Source organism: Peromyscus leucopus, chromosome 22, assembly GCF_004664715.2.
Source record: "Peromyscus leucopus breed LL Stock chromosome 22, UCI_PerLeu_2.1, whole genome shotgun sequence".
NCBI classification, from domain to species: Eukaryota; Metazoa; Chordata; class Mammalia; order Rodentia; family Cricetidae; genus Peromyscus; species Peromyscus leucopus.
This window is the reverse complement of record NC_051081.1, coordinates 9,983,361-10,004,258: the sequence shown is the minus strand read 5'-3', so window position 1 is coordinate 10,004,258 and position 20,898 is coordinate 9,983,361. Positions and strand designations below refer to the sequence as shown.

The 20,898-nt window shown below is 37.2% G+C and overlaps 1 protein-coding gene across 7 annotated transcripts in view; it reads right to left on the bottom strand.

Moving 5' to 3' along the window:
- Positions 1-242: 242 nt before the first annotated feature.
- The window catches only part of LOC114684972 (protection of telomeres protein 1-like), a 47,435-nt gene continuing 26,779 nt past the window's right edge, over positions 243-20,898 (bottom strand). For 6 of the 7 annotated variants that reach the window (XM_028859525.2, XM_037197940.1, XM_037197944.1 and 3 more), the window contains 10 exons: positions 19,249-19,418; positions 14,351-14,439; positions 13,096-13,158; positions 11,902-12,058; positions 9,630-9,835; positions 8,909-9,044; positions 6,543-6,631; positions 4,428-4,519; positions 2,679-2,784; positions 243-1,369 (listed from right to left, as the gene is read on the bottom strand). In XM_028859525.2, the coding sequence (XP_028715358.1) occupies positions 1,257-1,369; positions 2,679-2,784; positions 4,428-4,519; positions 6,543-6,631; positions 8,909-9,044; positions 9,630-9,835; positions 11,902-12,058; positions 13,096-13,158; positions 14,351-14,439; positions 19,249-19,418 (1,221 nt within the window). In that variant the 3' untranslated portion in view covers positions 243-1,256. Of the gene's footprint in view, positions 1,370-2,678; positions 2,785-4,427; positions 4,520-6,542; positions 6,632-7,108; positions 9,045-9,629; positions 9,836-11,901; positions 12,059-13,095; positions 13,159-14,350; positions 14,440-19,248; positions 19,419-20,898 lie in introns of those variants that run through there. The other variant, XR_005089709.1, reaches the window with a different exon arrangement.

Here is a 20,898-nt window from a genome sequence, read left to right as displayed (position 1 = left end):
AAGCAGAGGGAGACAAGAGGCAGTCAGGCCCCCAAAACCCCTTTCCAGGGCATGCCATCCACAAACTAACTTCCTTCCCTAGGTCCCATACTTTAATGTGTCCACAACCCCATAACGATGTAATGGGCAGGTCACCATGCCTTCAATTCAATTCAATGACCACCTGGGGGGCATTCAAGATTCAAATTACAGTACCCACCTCATCATGCTATTTCCAAACATTTAAATTAATGAAACTGTAGTGATGTGTACATTTATTTATTTATTATTTTATAAGCTGCACAGATTTGTTACTCCTCAGTCTTTTGCAAATACACAAATGCATATATACACATATGTACATGTTTGTGAAAAAGTGACTGACGACTTATTTTAAATTCAATAAACACCACTGAGTTAAAAAGCATACCATTCTATTGCAATGTAGGAACATTTTTACATAAGGCTATTGAAAGACATAATACAGCTGAAGCAGAAAAATCTTAAACCTCATCACCCCATTAACTGGTATGGGATGAAATAACTACTAATATTTACAGAGAGAAGTGGAAATCAAATACATCATCTGGTTCAAAGCGATAGACTCATCCTAAAATGGGCAACATAAGCACCAAATAAAACAATTCTGCCACTCCTCCTACAATATTCTCTTTAGTACACTGTAGCTCACTCTGACAAACCTTTGTTCAAGTCAAACTCAGTTAAGCAGATAACTGTGTGAAGGTACAGGAAGACTTCCTTCCCCAGGACTGGCTAAGCAATTCCTTTTGTACATAAAGTAAAACAGGATGAAAGACAAGTAGCCACACTGTTTTATCAACGAAAGCCAAAAGACTCAAGAACAGAATGTGTCCTTATCTACACCCACATTAACATCAACTGCTGTTGGTATAAAACTTAGGACAGGAAAAGAAAACTAATTAGGGGATGTTGGGTGGAGAGCATAGAATCAAGTTTCTCATGGTGGAAAATGTCCAGTAACAACACAACTCCCCCAAAGAACTGAAAGAAGAAATGAAGATTTGGTCCCTTCACACCAAGTGTGGCCTTATTTTGTAACTCTAGCAGTCACCCTAGGCATGGTGAGAAAAAAGGTATTTTAACATTCACAAGAAATGTCTTTCTGAACAAAAGAACTTAAACTATAGTGAAAATGGTAATTAATTTAACAACAGTAAAGTGAGTTCTGAGAATCACACAGTCATAACCTTTTCTAAGACTGTAAAATCCCCTACACACTGCACTGAACAGCAGCACTAGATGATGTCTTCTGCAACCATGGTGTCAAATATCTGGTAACATATTTGCTGTTCCGTTCCTCTTGTGACACTGTAGGACTTGATGAGGCACTCCAGCCACGGGTATGCATCTACAGACCAAGAAGGCATTTCATTCAGCCATTAAACGAAGTAATGCTGATTAATTAGATTTTTTCCCCAACCTCAGATGAAAGTGATTTAAAATTTCACAAACACTTGCCAGCAGAAGCAGTCTACTGTCTCACCCATCTTTTACTCCTCTTCTTGTACTGACAGCTTACGGGCCTCCCTTGGCTTTTCCTTGATTGACTAGAAAGAGGTGGAATCTGAACTTAGAGCGTTCATGTGACCTGCTAGGTTGGGAGCAGCTTTGGGCCTTGCCACCATGGCAGCAATGATGCCAACTCCAAGTCTGGTGGGGAACAGGGCAGGCTCATTTCTAACATCAGCAGAAAGCTCTGGTACATCTGCCAGGCATCTGGTAGGGTACTCAAGCTCACCCAGGGTAAAGGGAGAAGTTCTTGTGCATGGTTGATATAACTTACATGGTGTAATATATATATATATATATATATATTTGCCTGTATATGCCAAAAGTTACCACACCCAGAGACTTATTTCTGAAAATCTAAGCATGGTAAGTACAATAACTAACACAAATAAAAACTGAAAACAAATGTATCTGAATTAAACTTTGCTTCAAGTGAGAAAAATTTCCCATCTCTTGGAAACTGAGGTTAGAATGCAGAGACCAACTATGGAGGAAGAAATTCCGATGAGGAACAACATCTAACAGTCATATCAGCAATGGAGAAGCAGAGGGGAGACTTGTCACTGAGAACAATTACTAGAAAATCAAACATCTTAACATAATTTAGGTCTGCAGGTTCCAATAGAAAAGAATTACCAGCCATACAAGGACCTGGTGGCAGCAGCTACAATGGGCACAATTTCACATGTGCAGGAGCCAGCCAGACGAGCTGGTATCTGTACAGAACCAACTAAAGTTCACAGACTTTGCAAAATAAAAACGAAGCTCATTAATACCACAGAGGAAACTCACTGAGTCAAACAAGAGAAATACAGTTATCTGAGGACAGGTGTGTTGTGCAAACTGCATCCATTTGTTATAATTGCAGCCTCAATGTCTCTATGCTATATGTGCAAACTCATGAGTCAACTATGCTGTGAGCAAAACTGCTATGTTTTAAATATATTTCAAAACATTTTAAAACTCCTTTATTTATATTTATTTTACTTCTGCGGCTATCCCATCAAGACATGGATAAAGTTATTGCTCACACTTAGTAATTCCCCTGGACCCAGAGTTTGCCTCCTTTTACCCATAGTCTACAGATTAGATACACACTAGGTGCTTTTTCAAGAAAGTGAACAAAGCACCTTTGAAATACTGCATACCAATTTTTATTCCTGGAGGACAAATCACATTCATGATCTTTTCCAGATTCCTCTGAAGGTTGTTATCAGTGAGGACTTCTGATGCTGGGATCTGGAAAAATTTCTCCTAAAAATAATCATAAACAAAGGAAATATTCATCATCTGAAATGCTTTAATGCACAGAATTTCAGTAAGTAATTTGCTAAAATGACCTAATATATATATATATATATATATATATATATATATATATATATATATATATATATATATATAAAGGTTGTGGAATTCATAAACTAGAATTATCTAAGCTAAAACCCAATCCTCCACTTTAATTGTAAAACAGCTTTGAGATGCACATAGACACACAGGAAGATCATGTAGCAAGGCTGATGACACTTTGTGTACCCAGAAAATTAAAACCAGTGTTGAGTATGAGAGGATGCAACATTAAGAAAAATTTAGTTAATTTCTTCCCCTTCTACACTATGTTTTTAGAGAAGAGATTTTCTTGCCTTGCTAAATGTTCTATTTTGAACACATACATGGCATCTAGCAGTTGCTTAGTAAATATTCATTAAGTAAGTGATTGTATAAACTGTGCAGCCTGGAGAAAAAAATCACAACCTCAACTTGGACAACTTGGATTGTTTTCAATTTTATGTTAAATTAAAAAACCAAAGCAAACCAAACTAAAACCTTAACATCAAAACACAAACAAACAAAAAACAAAGAAAAAACTGCTTACCCTAACAAAATGTTAGTCCTCCTCTTAGCTTTTAGTATGCCATGCCTTGTGAGAGCCAGAGAACTGACTATTTACTGGAGCTTGGGTCACTACAGAAAGCCTAACAATGTCATCTGAAGTTGGGGAGTTAGCATTAGCCTGACCTCAGGAGGAGAGCAATCAGCCACATGGGCAGTCAGTTATGATAACATACCTGATGAAGTCACATCATGTTAGTGGCTCTCAACCTGTACGTCATGATTCTTGGGGGTGCTGGTGAAATGACCCTTTCACAGGAGTCACATATCAGATATTTACATTACAATTCATAACAGTAGGAAAATTACAGTTACAAAGTAGGAACAAAATAATTTTATGGTTGGAATCACCAAAAACCTCAGCATTAGGCAGTTTGAGAACCACTGGCCTAGGTCAAGCTTCCCTTGCTGCCAGAACTCCATGTATACTGTTACACACAGTGCAGAAAAATTAACAGTCTCAGCTTTACAGGGAGAGGGTGAACTTGGGAATATCAAAGCTAAGTGCAGTCTCAAGGACTTTTCAACTTACAACTACAAGTGTCAGAAATGACAGTGATCTTTGGGACTCCTGCACATCTTATGCGATAATACATATGTTTATCAAGTAACTTCATTTCCTTCTAGAACTATGGAGGCTTACAAAGTACAGTGAGGTGACGCCAGTGTGGCTCTATATCTGTTCTTTTGCCCAGCAGTGGAATTGCTGAATGATGAGGAGACTGGCTACTCAGATTTTGATTCCTCAACTTCCTAGTTTTAAAAATTTGATTTCTAATGGAAAATCCAAAGCTTTAAACCACACAGTTTTAGATTTATGCAGCTGTATTTCTTTTATATATTTTAAGTTATTTTAAATCCTTTTAAAAACAAAACACAAAGAAACTGAGTTTTAGGGTTCAAAAGGTCTCAAGTTACACTGAGGTAAAACTAAGTAGCATGAATATTAAAAAAATTTGAAATATAAATTTTAGTTAAGTATTTTTAGCAGGTCTGTTACTTACAGAATCCTTGAGGTAAGCATCCAATACTCCTGTCCCGTCATCAAAAGTGAAAGTCATAACAAACACATACTGCAGAGGAACAATGCCTAGAACTAGTGAGAGAAAAGAGCACATTATTCCACACTGCTAGACTTTCTATAAGGCAAACTCAGAAGTGTAGCTAGAGTTTTCCTGCCTGGCCCACAGTCAGGACAAATCTCTCTCACCTGCCAGTCCCACAGCAGCTCAGACCCAACCAAGTAAACACAGAGACTTATATTGCTTACAAACTGTATGACCATACCAGGCTTCTTGCTAACTGTTCTTATATCTTAAATTAATCCATTTCTATAAATCTATACCTTGCCACATGGCTTGTGGCTTACCAGCAACTTCACAAGCTGTTTGAAATGGCGGCAGCTGGCAGTGTCTCTGGCTCAGCCTTCCACTCCCCAGAATTCTTCTCCTCCTTGTCCCGCCTATACTTCCTCCTTCCTGACTACTGGTCAATCAGTGTTTTATTTACTAACCAATCAGAGCAACACATTTGCCATACAGAACATTCCACAGCACAGAAGTGCCTTATTCTAGTGTGCAAGTGCAGATAATGTTTACTGAGGGTATTGACACCGGAAAGAATGCTTTCTTCCTCAGGATTTTGTTAAACCCACACAACAGAATCCCTTTGGAACATTAGGCAGGGGTAGTTTCATGATATACGGATTTGTATCCTAATACTTGGTAGAACCATAACAAGTGATTAATAAAATGCCACTCATTATATGTTAATTATATAAAAAATGAAATTAAAAAATCACAGAATATTCTAGAAAGCAACACATAGTTCAATATTGTTAAAAGTCTGTCCCCATTTGCATTATGAGTAGAATATTCTTTATTATTAATTTTTTTCAGAGATGTCATCTAGTTGAAAGGACAAACATGCCAGTATCTGGGGTTCCATAAATGCTAGGATGAGGAAGCATGAATAAATTGGAGATACTAAACATGAGAATTTACAGTTAAGGCAAACATGCTTCATAGATGTATGGAATGTTCTATTACCTCCCATTCTCACAGACCATATTCTGGGAGGCAAGACAGAAGAAATAATTGGGACACAGACACAATATGTATATATGTGTAGTATGTAATAGCAGTAAAACAGGAACCACATTTCTGGCTTCAGAAGGGCTCAACAGTTATAATGAAGTAACCGTAAGAAGGATGAAATTAAAATCATGGAGGTTCTAAAACAGCATTGCCGAGTTTGACATGAAAAGCTCATGAGAAGTAATATGGGATCCAGAGTATGAGACAGCTGTACTACAAAACAAAGAAAAAATCACAAAAAGTACAAATACACATTTAAAAAAGGAAATTGCAGTCTAGGGGAAAGAAGCTGGGTATACATTTTCACAAAATAATTCTCACTATTTTGAGTTGCCCAAACTGAACTTACAGCTCTCAATGGCTATGAAGAGTAAACTGAGAAAACCATTGGCACAGTGGACCTTTATTGAGGAGACAAGACAGTGAGGAGAATGGAAAAGCAACAAAGGAGTGGAGACTGCCAGTTGGAAAATACAGAGTCAACAGAGGCACAACAGACATGGTGACACCCCAGAGCATTGTCCTTACAGAAGAGGAAATGGACACACACACGCAACAAACTAGTAGACACAACATGATCCCTGTTAGTAGGCAGACCAGACTTCACTATTAAGGACTTTCTAAAAGTTACATCTTACAATGTACCCTGTTCCTGGAAGCCAAAAACTGGGTGATCAGTCATATGTGCAATAAACAGACTCCTCCATGCTGATAAAAGACTCAGAGGAAGGTAACAGCTCTCTCAACACCTTGTCCAACACTAAGTATGAGTCAGAAAGATTTCCTCAGGATCTGTATTTGAGATTAATGATTAAACAAAAACAAGTGGTCAAATATTCAAATATGGTTATGATTACAATGCTTGTAAATGACTGCAAGTATTTTAAATATTTGTCCTTTTTATTACAATTTTTGTGAATAGGTTTCAGTAAAGAAAAGTTAAGCTAGTTTTACCATATATTGAAATATAAGTCAGTGAGATGACAGAATATTAAAATTTTAGGACATAAAAATCCAGCTCACCTTCTGCCACCGAGGAAGGAATCCATATTCTTTTATTAGAAATAGTACTTAGGTTTTGTATGGGTTTCAAGTTTGAACACTGTTTACAACTGAAATGAGCAAGAAAAAAATGAGAAGTATTTAAATATAATCAAAGTCATTTAATTATTATATCTTGTTTAAGTATGGACAGTTTTAGAAAGTCAGCTATTAAACAGAAGAGCACTTCACAGTCTATACTGTAATGTGCTTGTTTCAAAAGAGAATTATGATTAATTTACTACACAAAAGTAATAGAAGATACTATGTGTGTGGTGGCTTCAATGAGAATGGCCCTCAGAGGCTCATATATTTGAATGTCTGTTTCCCAGTTGGTGAAACTGTTTGGGAAGGATTCTGAGGTGTGTCACTGGGGGTGGGCTCTGAGGTTTCAAAAGGCCCAGTTAACTTTTTCTGCCTCCTACTTGTGGATCAAGAGGTGAGCTCTCAGATACCTCTCCAGCACCATGTCGGCTTGTATTGTGCCATGCTCCCTGCATTGGACTAACACTCTGAAACTGAAAGCAAGCCCTGAATTAAATGCTCACTTTCATAAGTTGCCTTGGTCACGGTGTCTCCTTAAAGTGATAGAACAGTGACTAAGACAATGGGCTTCAGAATAACTTGAAGTTGAGAACCAGGAACTGGACTTTAATTTGGCTGTTAATTTTCTTATCTGCTAAAACAAAAAGACACAAGAGAGAAGTTGCATGAGCTCATTGAATTTATGGCTCTATGAGCAATACCTAATGGTCACAGTCTTACAAAAATAGAGTAAGAATTTTTTTTTCTTAATGAACAGTGAAAACAAGTTAGATTTCAGGTAAATACTGGTGAACACATATTCAGAGGCACTGTGTATGATGCCTGAAAGTCAGTTACTGTCTGAAATATAAGAACACATGAAACAAGACAATGATTGAAAGTGGATGTCCTTTAGTACAACTCATCCAGCTATCAGTATGTTTAAGTATGAGTAATTTAATTTTATTAGGCATGATGAAATGGGCATGAGATATAGTAAGAAAATAGGCTTAGAAAATATATTTGAATAAAAATTAGAACTCAAGAGTACCTGTAATTTGTGAACTGGGAAACAGGGGTAACTGCTTTCAAGTTCACCAGTTAATCATCAAATATATAGATATTTCCTCACTAACAGTAATAATGAAAAAATAAAGTATGAAAATTATTCACTAATATTAGACAGTGATAGAGCAAGTTGGCATATAATTTTGGTCTCCTGACTTAGACTTAGGTACTCTGTACTAGGAAGGTGAGAAGAAACGAAAAGAGAGAAAAGAATGAGGGATGTTCGTGTCAGAAGCAAAGCCTAGTCTATGGACTTACTCAAAGGAGAACAACAGAACATGATGGGTTTTGATATTTCAATTAAGTGGTATATAAAACTTGCAGGACGTTTAAAGATATTAAGACACTGAGTACCTCAGAGTAATTAGCTACAAACATTCATTTTTACTTTAAGGCTTAAGTTTTTCACTCACTGTATATGAAACAAAAAAACAAAACAAAACAAAACAAAACAAAAAAAGCCATATCGTATAGCTCTGAAAATGGCAGGCCATAATTTTTAGTGAAAAAAATAAAAATTTGGGTTCATTATAAAAACAAAGAAATGCTATACACTTAGAAGGAAAGGGAGGGGTAGAGAAATGGGGCAACAAGATCTATCTAGGTTGCAGTGCAAAGCTTCTTGAAGCAAAGCATTTCCAGGGTGACTGTTTCATCAGAACTATAGGATGCTTTATTTTGCTCTCTTTCTAGGCCTGAGCCCGTAGACTCCGTGCTCTCTGACCATTTTCAGTGGCAGCAACTCTGTAAAATGTTGGATGCAGTTCTGGAACTCAGTCAGTTTGCAACTCTGACATGTCCCTTTAGCTAGCACCTAAATTCTTGTGGAAGAAATAAGTTTAGTTTGTGACTAAGAAACAAAATGTTGTAAGCCTTATATGTCACACACAGTGTACTTAAATCTCTAGAAATGTACAAGAAAAAGTGAGTATGGACACTCTAGAATTTACAACAGGGTTGCATTAATACTTTCTGAATATAACACTCAGCATACAGTTGCTTGCCCTGACAATCAGTCATCAACAGAGAGCTCTAGTTTGTTACTGTTCCCTCACATGTTGAGTGTTTCACTACACACCACCAGACTAGAAAAGATCAAAACTCAAAATGCAAAGGACCTGTACCAATCTGTATCACTGTCACACAATCACTACAGCTTGGAGACTATCTCTAAGTATCAACTGAACATAGAGTAGCTGGAAGATAAGCAATAGAGACACAGTTGTAATTCCCAGATGCCTGAGATGAACACACACCCATAGTGACACATCTTTCCTCGTATGAGGAATGGTGCTGCAAGGTCTAGGAGCTCCAGGTCCTCAGGGCCAGACCTCACAGGGATGACACTGTGAAACACGCTTGACAGTTTCGAGATTTCACAAAGCCGACCTCCTGTTAAAATAATAAAGAAACTCTTCAATAGAACACAGAGAATCAGAGCAAGATGCAGGATGTAAGTAACATGTGTGACATACCAAATGTTACAAAGAAATGTACAGAAAAGAGAGTTACAAATTTAGAAAAAAATGTAAACTTTGTATGACAAAAAAAAATATGAGCCATTACATAAGAATTAGATGGACAAATGAAATCTCTTAGAGTTGACGAATTATCATGGCTTTTCAAGGTTCCGTTCCCTGACTTAGGGATCTATGGTTGAAAGATTTTCATCCCAGTATTATGACCCAACAGTGACACCCAGAGGCCAACACAGCTTCACATAAGCAATTGGCCAATTTATTCGATCCACTCTGAGCTGATGAGATTATAGACAGGAATCCAATGTTGTAGGTAAATTCGAGTTTAATGCATAATATGAAAGTAAAATTCAGGTAGATATATGTGCTCATGTATATTTGAATCTGATATATTGTTTTGAGAAATTTAAGTTAACAGTACTTTTACTTGATAGGTACTAGGTGCCATAAGATGGGGGGAAATGTACAAAAGAATCGTTAAAAAACTCAAGTGTCTTACCTTCTATCAAAATCAGACATTCATTTGAGAGAGGGAGAATGCCATCATTTTTCACAAAATGGACAGTAACCTGCCGTCCTCCTTGACCTTCAGTGGTCCAGACTTCTGAGTCGTACAACGATGTACCTTGCAGCTTGCTCTCTGGGGCTTTAGTTGCAGCATCTTGCAAAATTTTATCCACATTTTCCTCATATGGAACTTCTTGCCTAAAATGATTGATGACAAATTATCAGCAAACAATCTAGGTATATTCTTAAAAGTTTCAAACTATTTTAGGTGAAGAGATGACTCAGAGGTTAAGAACACTTGCTACTCCTGCAAAGAACCAAAGTTCATTTCCCAGCACCCACATGGTGACTTGCAAACATTTCTAACTCCAGTTCTGAACTTTGTGGGTAATAGATAAACATATGGTGCATATGCACTCATGAACGCACCCATGTTCGTGCAGGCAAAACACTCACACAAAATAAAATAATCTAAAACAAACTTTAAATACTATTTTATATGGAGATTAAAGCAGCTACACTTGCTTAAACTAAGGATTTAAAATTTAATTAATTTCAGATTTAACAAATTTCACTCAATAGGTGTTTAATATTATATGAGTAGGTAAATCCATACCATAATCACAGACAGGTTGTATCTGTGTGGGTACACGCATGCCATGGTACATGTGCAGAGGTCAGAGGATAATCTCCTACCATGTTGGTCACAGGGACTTCACACAGATCATCAGGCTTGGCAGCAGGCATCTTCACCTGCTAACCCATTTCTTTGGTATATACCCAGTGTACAGTACAAGGTGACTTACAGTTATTCCCAGTCCCAATTTGTTGTCCTGTACAAGTAGCCATGTCTTCACCCCAGTTAATGTCATTGTCACAGGGCACCTACTTTAAAACATTACTAGCTTCATTTGTTTTTAATAATTGGTAATTCATACTTGTCTCATAAAGTACCACCTAGTAAAAATGGCATGGATTGGAATTAAAAGGCCGAAGTACTTATCCTGATTCTCTCACCAGCTGGGCATGTATCTTTGGGTGATTTTTTTTTACACTTTCTAAGATGCTTTGTCTAGAAGGACATCATAGCATAACTTTATTCTTGAAAAGCTGTATAACATTATGGTGTTAAATGAAATAAAATCTACTAATGTTTCACAAATTACCTAAAATCTTCATATATAGTTTAATCACAACTGCGAGTTTATGATCGACTTTCTTCTCAAATACTATAGTCTCAACTTTTGTAAGACAAAAAAGTATGTACACTATTCTAGAGAGATATTAACAAATAATATGCAAAAACAAATATGTGTACATCTCCAGATACATTTACATATAACAGGGCAACAGAGTGAAAGTTTGATGCATAGTGTGGTAGTTTGAAAGAAAATGGCCCCCAAAGGGAATGGCACTACTAGGAGGTGTGGCGTTATTGGAGGAAGTGTCACTGTGGGGGCCGGCTTTGAAGTCTCTTTTGCTCAAGCTTTCTTCAGTGTGACTTTCAGTTGACTTCCTGCTGCCCACAAAATGTGGCACTCTCAGCTCCAGCACTTCTGCCTGCCTGTCACCATGCTCCCTGTCATAATGATAATGAACTGAAACTCTGAAATTGTTAAGTGAGCTACCCCAATTCAGTGTTTTCCTTATAAAAGTTGCTCTGTTCATGGTGTCTCTTCACAGCAATAAAAACCCTAAGACACACACTATCCTAATGTGCATGTTTGTGCACTACCTGTATTTTCCAAAATGCCACCCTGTATTTTGAGGGACTATGGTATAGTGCATTGAAAAGATAAACAATATTTAAAACTATCTAAACATGTTTTGAGATGAATATACACTGATAAGAAAAAAAAATTCCTATATGCCTATATGTATACATTCACATAAAAACTGGTGTTTGGAATGAAGGTATAGCATTTACTTAGTTATCAAGCATGATAGGAAATCTTGACCTGTATCAAAGCTACCATACATTCAATTTCAAGCCTGAACACATCTGTTATTACTAAGAATGACTCAAAAGGATTTCCTTTGTAGCAATATAGGACTTTCCCTTTAAATCATTAGCATTCTTTTAAAATACTACAAATTAAATAATAGTTTACTCATTTCTTAGGACTTAAATCCACACACACACACGCACACACACACACACACACACACACACACACACACACACACATACACGGACATGGACATGGACATGCATATATACAAATAATAGGGCAGGAAAACTTTTTTAGTTGGAAAATACTTACAATGAATGGCATTTAGGACAAAGAAGTTTAACAGACTGGAGAAGTCTTTTGGGTTCATATGATCTCAGTTTTGCTAGGATTCGATATTGTCGAGGAACTCTTTGCTTCAAAATGGCACACAGTGATGTCTTCTCTAAACAATGGTGATCTGTAAGTGCTGTAAAGAATTTTTACATTAAATAAGAATAAATAAAGTATGGGTGTCTTAGGTATGTTCAGCATGAATTTCCCTGAAGCATAAATATACCACAAAAACAAGTTACCTCGGCTACAGCCACAGTGATTCTAGATGTGCACTTGGCCCATGGATGCAGAGCCAGGCACACACCAGGTGCTGAGTAACCGGGACAAGGGATATTTTAATTATATAGTAGCCATGTAAGGATTTCTATATGGGACTAATAGAAATTCCTACAAAATTTCTAATTTATGGGAAAAAGTAAGGTTTATTTTACCAATAAAATGAATGGTACCTGTGTAACATGTTAAATTGTTCATTTTCAATATCTTAGACAAACCTTTTCAGGCAACAGCTTATGTTCTAACTGGAATTTGATCAAGAGACATTAACAAAACATATTCACTAAATATTATCTGCCCCCCGAAGAAGTCACATGGCTCCCGGCATCTGATAAATATGTACTATCACTGTTTGGGGGCACAGGGTAAAGAGTTTCTTATATGTACAGTGTTAAACACTATATTATTTTATTAGAATTAATATAATTAATAATTATGATAGAATTTATATCATTAAGCTAAGAACATACTGAATGCTACAAACTTTATAACTTTAAACACATATTTAGCCAGGCGGTGGTGGCGCACGCCTTTAATCCCAGCACTTGGGAGGCAGAGGCAGGCGGATCTCTGTGAGTTCGAGGCCAGCCTGGTCTACCAAGTGAGTTCCAGGAAAGGCGCAAAGCTACACAGAGAAACCCTGTCTCGAAAAAACCAAAAAAAAAAAAAAAAAAAAAAAAAAAAAACCCACATATTTATACCTGTAGGATGAGGCAGGGGAATAAAAGCTAAATACAAGCACTGAGTGCTCCCATGAGGATCTACTGTCACTGTAGGTATGAAGGGATTGGTTGGGAAATGCAAAGAAGGTATCTATGTGTTGACTACTGTACCAGAAGCAGGTTTACAAAGCATGCATCTGTACTTTGGTTACTGTACTGAAAGTAGGCTTACTTGTAGCACAGAGTTGCTGACATCTTTCTAGCTCGTACAGTGAGACCAAGTCTGATTCAGAGCCTACAGGAAGAGAAAACGAAATCACATAATCTGTAGCTCTTTAAAATGTCTGTTAGAAGCTTCATGCAAGACTGAAACTATATAACACTATACAGAGAAACTGAAGAAAAATCTAAATAAATGTTGAAATGTATTTTTCCCCAATTTATTTGCAGAGTCAACATAATTCTAACAAAAATAACAGGGTTAGTTACAAAAATTGATAGGCAATGTCTCTCTTTTAGGGGAATTTAGATAATTGAGTAAGACCATGAAAGAGAAGAACATTAATGTATTTATACTACATGCCTTCAAGACATAGTAATCAAGAAACTAACAGATCAAAGAGAGCTCAGAAATCAACCCACACTTTGCTGACAAAGAAAGGAAGGCAGTTCATAAAGAATACAGTATTTTTACAAAAAATGACTTGCAACTACTAAAAATTGTTAGTAAGGGAGAGTGCACACTTCACAATACACTAATATGTGGCACATGGAAAGCCCCAAAATAAACTTCTATTTAGACCCATTTGATGTTTTGGTAGACACTTAAGCCATCTGAACATGAAAAAGAAAAATGGTGCTCTAACCATCACGCCTGATCATTCCACATCAAGTAATGAGCTACTGACACATGTTCCATCAAGATGAATCTCAGAACACAGTAAAGGAAAGAATCCCTTTGTGAGATCTGGACGTCAAAAGTCTACACATCAAAAACCAAGATGCCACCAGGTGGTGTTGGTGCACACCTATAATCCCAGCACTCGGAGGCAGAGCCAGGCAGATCTCTGTGAGTTCGAGGCCAGCCTGGTCTCCAAAGCGAGTTCCAGGAAAGACACAAAGCTACACAGAGAAACCCTGTCTCAAAAAAACCAAAAAAACCAAAACAAAACAAAAAAACCCCGAGATGCCTATGAGCAAAAACTGTATGGGTTAATTAAGATAAAACATTATATAACATCATAAAGTAAGTAATCATTATCACTCTAATTTGAAAATATAATTACATATTGAAAACTGAAATCAGCTTATTTTTGGATACAGCAAATATAAATGTTGAAGGTGTTATTTTAATGTGAATATACATGCACAACCTGTATAGACATATGAATTTTAAAAAGAGACATAGGAAAGAAAACATTCAAAAAGATAATTGTGTTTATGAAATTATGAGAAAGTAAACTGTCAGTGTTATAAACTGTCCTTACTTGAAGGTGTTAAACAGTTGTCCTCATTTTCTGATTGACAGGTATCATCTGAGGGCTGAATGGCTGCCAAATCTACAGATTCTAAAGCTCTGAAATGGAAAGATATGAAGCCAAATTGCATAAGAAAGTCAATATAACAATTTAGCTCTCTAAGTTATTCACTCAATCCAGGAGTTCATGAAATGATAAAATTTGGCAGATTCCAGTCAATGGTTTATATAGCTTTAACCAAATTGTCTGAGAACTCCAACACCCTCAAAATTAAGAGCAGAAGTCAAATACATATTGAGTAGAAGAGTCAGTCATTAGAATACTACAAAAATAATCAAACAAACTGCATAGGAATATAATGGCTAATATTCAAAGTTGAGATAATGTCGCTCAAGTTTAGATAAGTAAGCACCACCAACTAAAGACACTCCCTCTTGATGTGGACAAACTCCTCTTTTCCCCTCATAGCTCTACTTGGCAGCCCCTTTAGCCTTCCCTTCTAGCCCATCCATCTTCATTCCTTTCTGACTCCACTGACCAGCAGAAGCCCTCTCTACCAGGGATCCACAGCCATGTCACTAGGCTGACACCCAGGGAGTGGACGGACATTCTTCTTCCTGTCTTCCTCATTTTAGTCTCCCCACAATTAACTTTAGTTTCAATGCAGCCTGCCCACCACTGAAAACCCTCATCCTTGTTCACATCCCCTTGGGACTCAGGGTATTGGTGTAGACTCTGGACCCTACTAATTCTTGAGCATCACCCCTTTTAGCATTTCCTTCTAGTCCATCTCCATTCCTTTGTGACTCAATGTCAGCCAGCAGAACAGATCTCTCTCTACAAGGGATGCCACAACCTTCACATTTCACTGGGACTTAAGGATGCAACAGCTGCCATACTTGGCTAAGACACAGACTGGGCAAAAGAAATCAAAGAACAGAACATCTACCCAACATAGACAAGATCAGATATCTACACCAAGAAACACCTCAAACATCCTAACTCCAGACGCCTAGATCACAACTTAGAAACATAAACATGAACACCCAAGACCATATGCCCCCTTCAGAAGGCAGCGACTCTACTGCAATATACCCCGAGAAAAGCAATTCAGCCAAATTATAAAACCAGGACTTTAAAATAGCAATTATGAATGTTTTTAAGGATGTTAAACATGATAGGAATAAATGCCTTTAATGAAGAATTTGAAAAGGTGAACAGTTGAAATAATGAAAATAATTAAAGACACGAATCTAGAATTTAATAAAGAGAATTACTAAAGAAAAAAAACAAACTGAAATAAAACTGAAAATGAGAAACTGAGGATGTCAAAAAAAAAAGAAAAGAAAAGAAAAAAACCCTTTTAGGTAAGTTTTACCAACAGAGTACAAGACATGGGAAGAGAGAACTTCAGGTCTTGAAGACAAGGTAGAAGAAATTGACAGATAAATCAAAAAAAAAAAAAAAAAGAAAGAAAGAAAGAAAGAAAGAAAAAAATCCAAGCACAAAATATCCAGCAAACTGGCACACTATGAAAAGATCTTTTCCATGGATAATAAGAATAAATGAAGAAGAATAAAACTGGGTCAAATGCACAGAAAATATTTTCAACAAAATAATAAGAGAGATTTCCCAAATCCAAAGTGAGACATGTTTACCTAAGTACAAAAAGTATACAGAGCACCAAATACAAAGGACCATAAGAAAAACTCCCCATGATACAGAAAATCAAAACAGCAAGCCAACAGAATGAAGAAAGGATATTAAGGGATGGAAGGGAAAACGACCAAGTATCATGTAAAGATAGACCTATTAGCATAACAGTTGACTTTTCAGTGGAGACTAAAAGCCAGAAGGGCCTGGACTGAGACAATAGACGCCAGCCCAGACACCTGTACCAGCAAAACTATCAATCACAATATATGGTGAATGAAAAACATTTCAAAATAAAACACATTTAAGCAATTTCTGTGCACCAATCCAGCTCTATGGAAAGAACTAGAAGGAAAATTTCAGTCCAAAGAGAAGGTTAATTACACCCAAGAGGATAAAAGGAATAAATAACCCCAGAAGTTAGTCTAAATTGGGGAGGGGAAACTCCACACCACAATAATAAAACACCAAGTATTAATAAATACTATTTAATAACTTCCCATATTAGTGGCATCAATTCCTCAATAAGAAGACATACTAACCGACTGGATTAAAAAACAGGATCCATCTTTTTGATGCATCCAAGAAATATACCTTAACACCAAGGACAGACACCACCTCAGGCAAAAGAATGGAAAAAGGTATTCCAAGCAAATGGAATCAAGAAGTAAGCAATGGTAGTAATTTTAATACCTGACAAAATTGAATTTACACCAAAACTAAGCAGAAAAGATGGGAAGACACTACCATACTCAAAGGAAAACCTCAAGAGGATACTGTAGGCCGGGCAGTGGTGACACACCTTTAATCCCAGCACTCAGGAGGCAGAGGCAGGTGGATCTCTGTGAGTTCGAGGCCAGCCTGGTCTACAGAGTGAGTTCCAAGAAAGGCGCCAAAGCTACACAGAGAAACCCTGCCTCAACAAAACAAAACAAACAAACAAAAAGACACTGCAATTCTAAATATTTCTGCACCAAACACAAAGGTACCCATATTCATAAAAGAAACACTACTACAGCTAAAACAACATACCAACCCTCACACAGTAATAGTGCCTGACCTAAATCCCTCACTCCTCACTATTGGATGACAATAGACAGGTCATCCAGATAAAAACAGAGAAATGCTGGAGTTAAATAACATCATAAGCTCAATGGACCAAACTCAACCGACTGAACAGCATTTACAGAATGTTCCATCGCAATACTAAAGGGCATATTTTATCTTCGGCAGCCCATGGAAATTTCTCAAAAATAGACTATATATTAGGACAAAAAACAAGTCTCAACAGGTACAAGAAAACTGAAATAACACCTTGTATCCCATCTGACCACTATGGATTAAAGCTGAATATCAACATCAATAGAAAGTTTATGAATTCATGGAAACTGAACAAACTACTACTGAAAGAAAAGTGGGTCAAGGTAGAAATTAAGCGAATTAAAAACTCATACCTAAACTTATGGGACACAATGAAAGTAGTTCTAAGAGGCAAACTAAGAGCCTACATTAAAACACTGGAGAAATTTCATATTAATAATGTAAGGAAAAGCTCTAGAAAAACAAGAATACCTTTAAAAAAAGAAGAGATCAAGTTCAGAGCTAAAATCAATCTCATCCAGCTACAAACCATGCAAGCTACAATATACCAATGAAATATTGGCACAGATGTTACAGAACTAACTCACCATTTTTAAAAACTGGATTAAGAGCCACTCTATGAGATTGTACCCATACATGACACTGCTAAAGTAGACAAGAACCAAGGACTAAATAGGTCATGGGCCCTATGGGGAAAAAATATGATTATTCTGCTAAAGGAATGCAGCAATAAAATAACTACTAATGACACATCGGTATACCCATCAAGCAGATCATCACTCAATAACAACTGGACAATATGCATAGTTGAGAGGCTTTGAAGCACTGAGGCCTAAATCAAAGCCCTTCCATCAAAACTTAGAAATCTAGGCAGAAGAGGAGGCAGAAAACTCTTAAGAGCCAGAGGTGGTAGGTGACTCCAACTGAAATAGCACTTTCCAGAAACAACAGCACTGATGCACACACGACCTCGCAGAGACTATGACAGCATTCATAAGACCCACAGATGTTCAAATTACACAAAACCCCAGCACTGAGGGGGGAAACTGGACACAAAGACCCACCCCGAACCGAGAAGCTAATTATAAATGATACCTGCTGACAAAGGGAAAATCAGTTTCCCGCAATGGAGTGTCACTGAGTAGGTCAAACACTCTAGGGCAGGACGCATGCTCAGGAGGTATTTGGCCAATGCAAAAGGAACTCTATGTATTTTTGCTGATTTTGGTGCACTCTTTGCTTTGTTATTTTCTGTGTCTATTAATTTTCTTTTGGCACATGCATGTGTGTGTGTGTGTGTGTGTGTGTGTGTCTGTGTGTGTGTGTGTGTGTGTGTGTGTCTTTTGGTTTGTATTCCTGTTTGCTTTGTTGGATTTTTCTGAGAGAAAGAATATGTTGGGTGGGTAGGAAGGTGGGAAGGATCTTGGAAGAGATGGGGAAGGAGAAATGGTATAATTAAAATATATTTTATGAAAAATATCTTAATTAAGAAAAAACATTGGAAAAGTGAAATAATATGCTGATATACTGTGAGTTACAATAATATGGAACTAGCAAAATAGAAACTTAATGTTAAGAGCAATTGAAATAAGTTAAAACTAGTATGACAGTAATTTTACGCCAGTTTATGGAATGGTGTGCTTTCTCTTTGAAGATGCATGGATTCTCCCTCTACAATGTGAAAGTGTTTCTCTACATACGGTACCCACTGGAAACACACGGGAGAACTGAACTCAAAACAGTCTTTGCTATATCTCACTACCTGGACTAAGAGTCACTTTTCTTTTTCTTTTTCTTTTTTTACCGGAGCTGAGGAACGAACCCAGGGCCTTGTGCTTGCTAGGCAATACCCCTGAGCTAAATTCCCAACCCCAAGAGTCACTTTTCATTTGGCTTACATATTAAAAAATAAACAGTATGGAGATGGGTCTAAGGAGGTATATCAGTGGCTCAGTATGCCTAGACTGGTTTAGGGAGTAGATCAGTGGCCCAGTCTGCCTAGTCAGGACTAGAATCTGAGTTAAATTCTACTCAAGGCAAAGAGGAGAAACAGGAAAAAGACAAAGGCCTCACATAGCCCAGGAATTTACCTTGTAAATTAACCTAATGATGATTACATTTATATTTTCCAAACAGGGATATAAAATACTCACCTTTTCAGCTGATCTACATCAGGGTTACTTTCTGGTAAGACCCTGATCCCTCGACCATAGCTGGTCCCTCCATGAAGATGAAACTCCAGCCTTATCAGTGAAGTGATGGACTCTGAATTAACTGGTTGAAGTTTGGTATGGAGGCTATAGATTCTAAGGAAGCTTCCAATCTGAAAGATTATTTAAGAATATCATTTCAGAAAAGGGGCCTAATGAAAACAATTTCTGATATTTGAAATTTTCATAACCAACAGGAGGTAGTAACTTCAGCAACCAAGGATACCATCTAACCAGAGGTCAGTGGCTGCAGGGCAGCACTGAGCCCTAGCATCAGCTTCATGGATTCCATATCAGATTGTGTACGCAGGGGCATGCTTGTGCAGACACCAATGTGCTCCTTACACAACACAAGCAGGCCTATTCCAGAGGTCCATCAGAAAAATACACTGAAGGAATCCAAGATGTAAATAAAAATTTTTGATGGTTATTTCTGAAAAGAATTTGCTTGAATAAGTTTAAAATGAGATTAAACACGAGGAATAAAATTTTGTCACTATGAGATACTAGAAAACGTCGATCATGTAACTGCATAAAAATCACCTTTATATTTTCACAGGTCAATTGTTCTGATAGTCACAGCAATGCTTGTGCTGTAGCCTTCTGATTGTTGAGATTATATGTATGTGCCACCATTTGCTTTTCCCCATCCTACAAATTCTATGGAAATAAAAATTTTTAATAAAGCACTTGTACTTTTATCACAATCTTACAAAATATATTCTGTAAATTGAAATACAGGATTAAGCCAGAATTCTGAATTAATGATGCTAGAGTCAATATCAGCTATGTTGCTAAATTTAGTCTAAAAACAACTTTAACTAGAGAACTTAAGCTTTGTCAATGAAGATTTCAAGTGAGAAAATATAGTAGGCTATTCAAAGCTAATGACATTTAGAGCTAGTGCTGTAGTACAAGCCTCTACTACCACCTATGGGGGAAAACAGTTATTGTTTATGCCATGGGTTCAAACCCAGGCTGGGTAATCACGTTTTAACAAAAATACTGACATCTACCCAAAGGAACAAGTCACACATGTAAACTGCACTGACTTTTATGTAGACTTATAAACAAAAATGGCTGCAAACAAGGGCACTTCATTCACTTACATAAAAATAGCATTCCTGAATGCAGCAGATGAGTGAGAAGCCACCTTTCTCTTTTTTCCTACAAATCCTGCATCATTGTGGTGACATAATACAGTGGAAAAGAGGCATCGAATGGAAGGAGTGGGGAGAGGGTAGGAAGGAAGAGAGACAAGCAGCCCAAGCCAGCTTTAGCTCTGATGGGGCACAAACAGTGGAGATTAAGTCAGGGACAAAGACCCATTCTCCCAACATCACTCCTTCACTTCCAAGAGTCTTTCTTGCCAGTCCCTCTGTTTTCTGAGGACAGGAAGGCAGGAGGAGGTGTCTAATCTACTCTCCCCCAACTTCCTTTACCTGCTCTTATATCATCATTGCAGTGAGGAATATAGAGGTTTGGAAAACAGAAGGGAAATATATATTTTCTAAGAGAGATCCAAAGTGAGATACTAGAATAGTAAATAAAGCAATTTCTATTTTGCATAATTTTTGGAGTGTTTCTTACTTT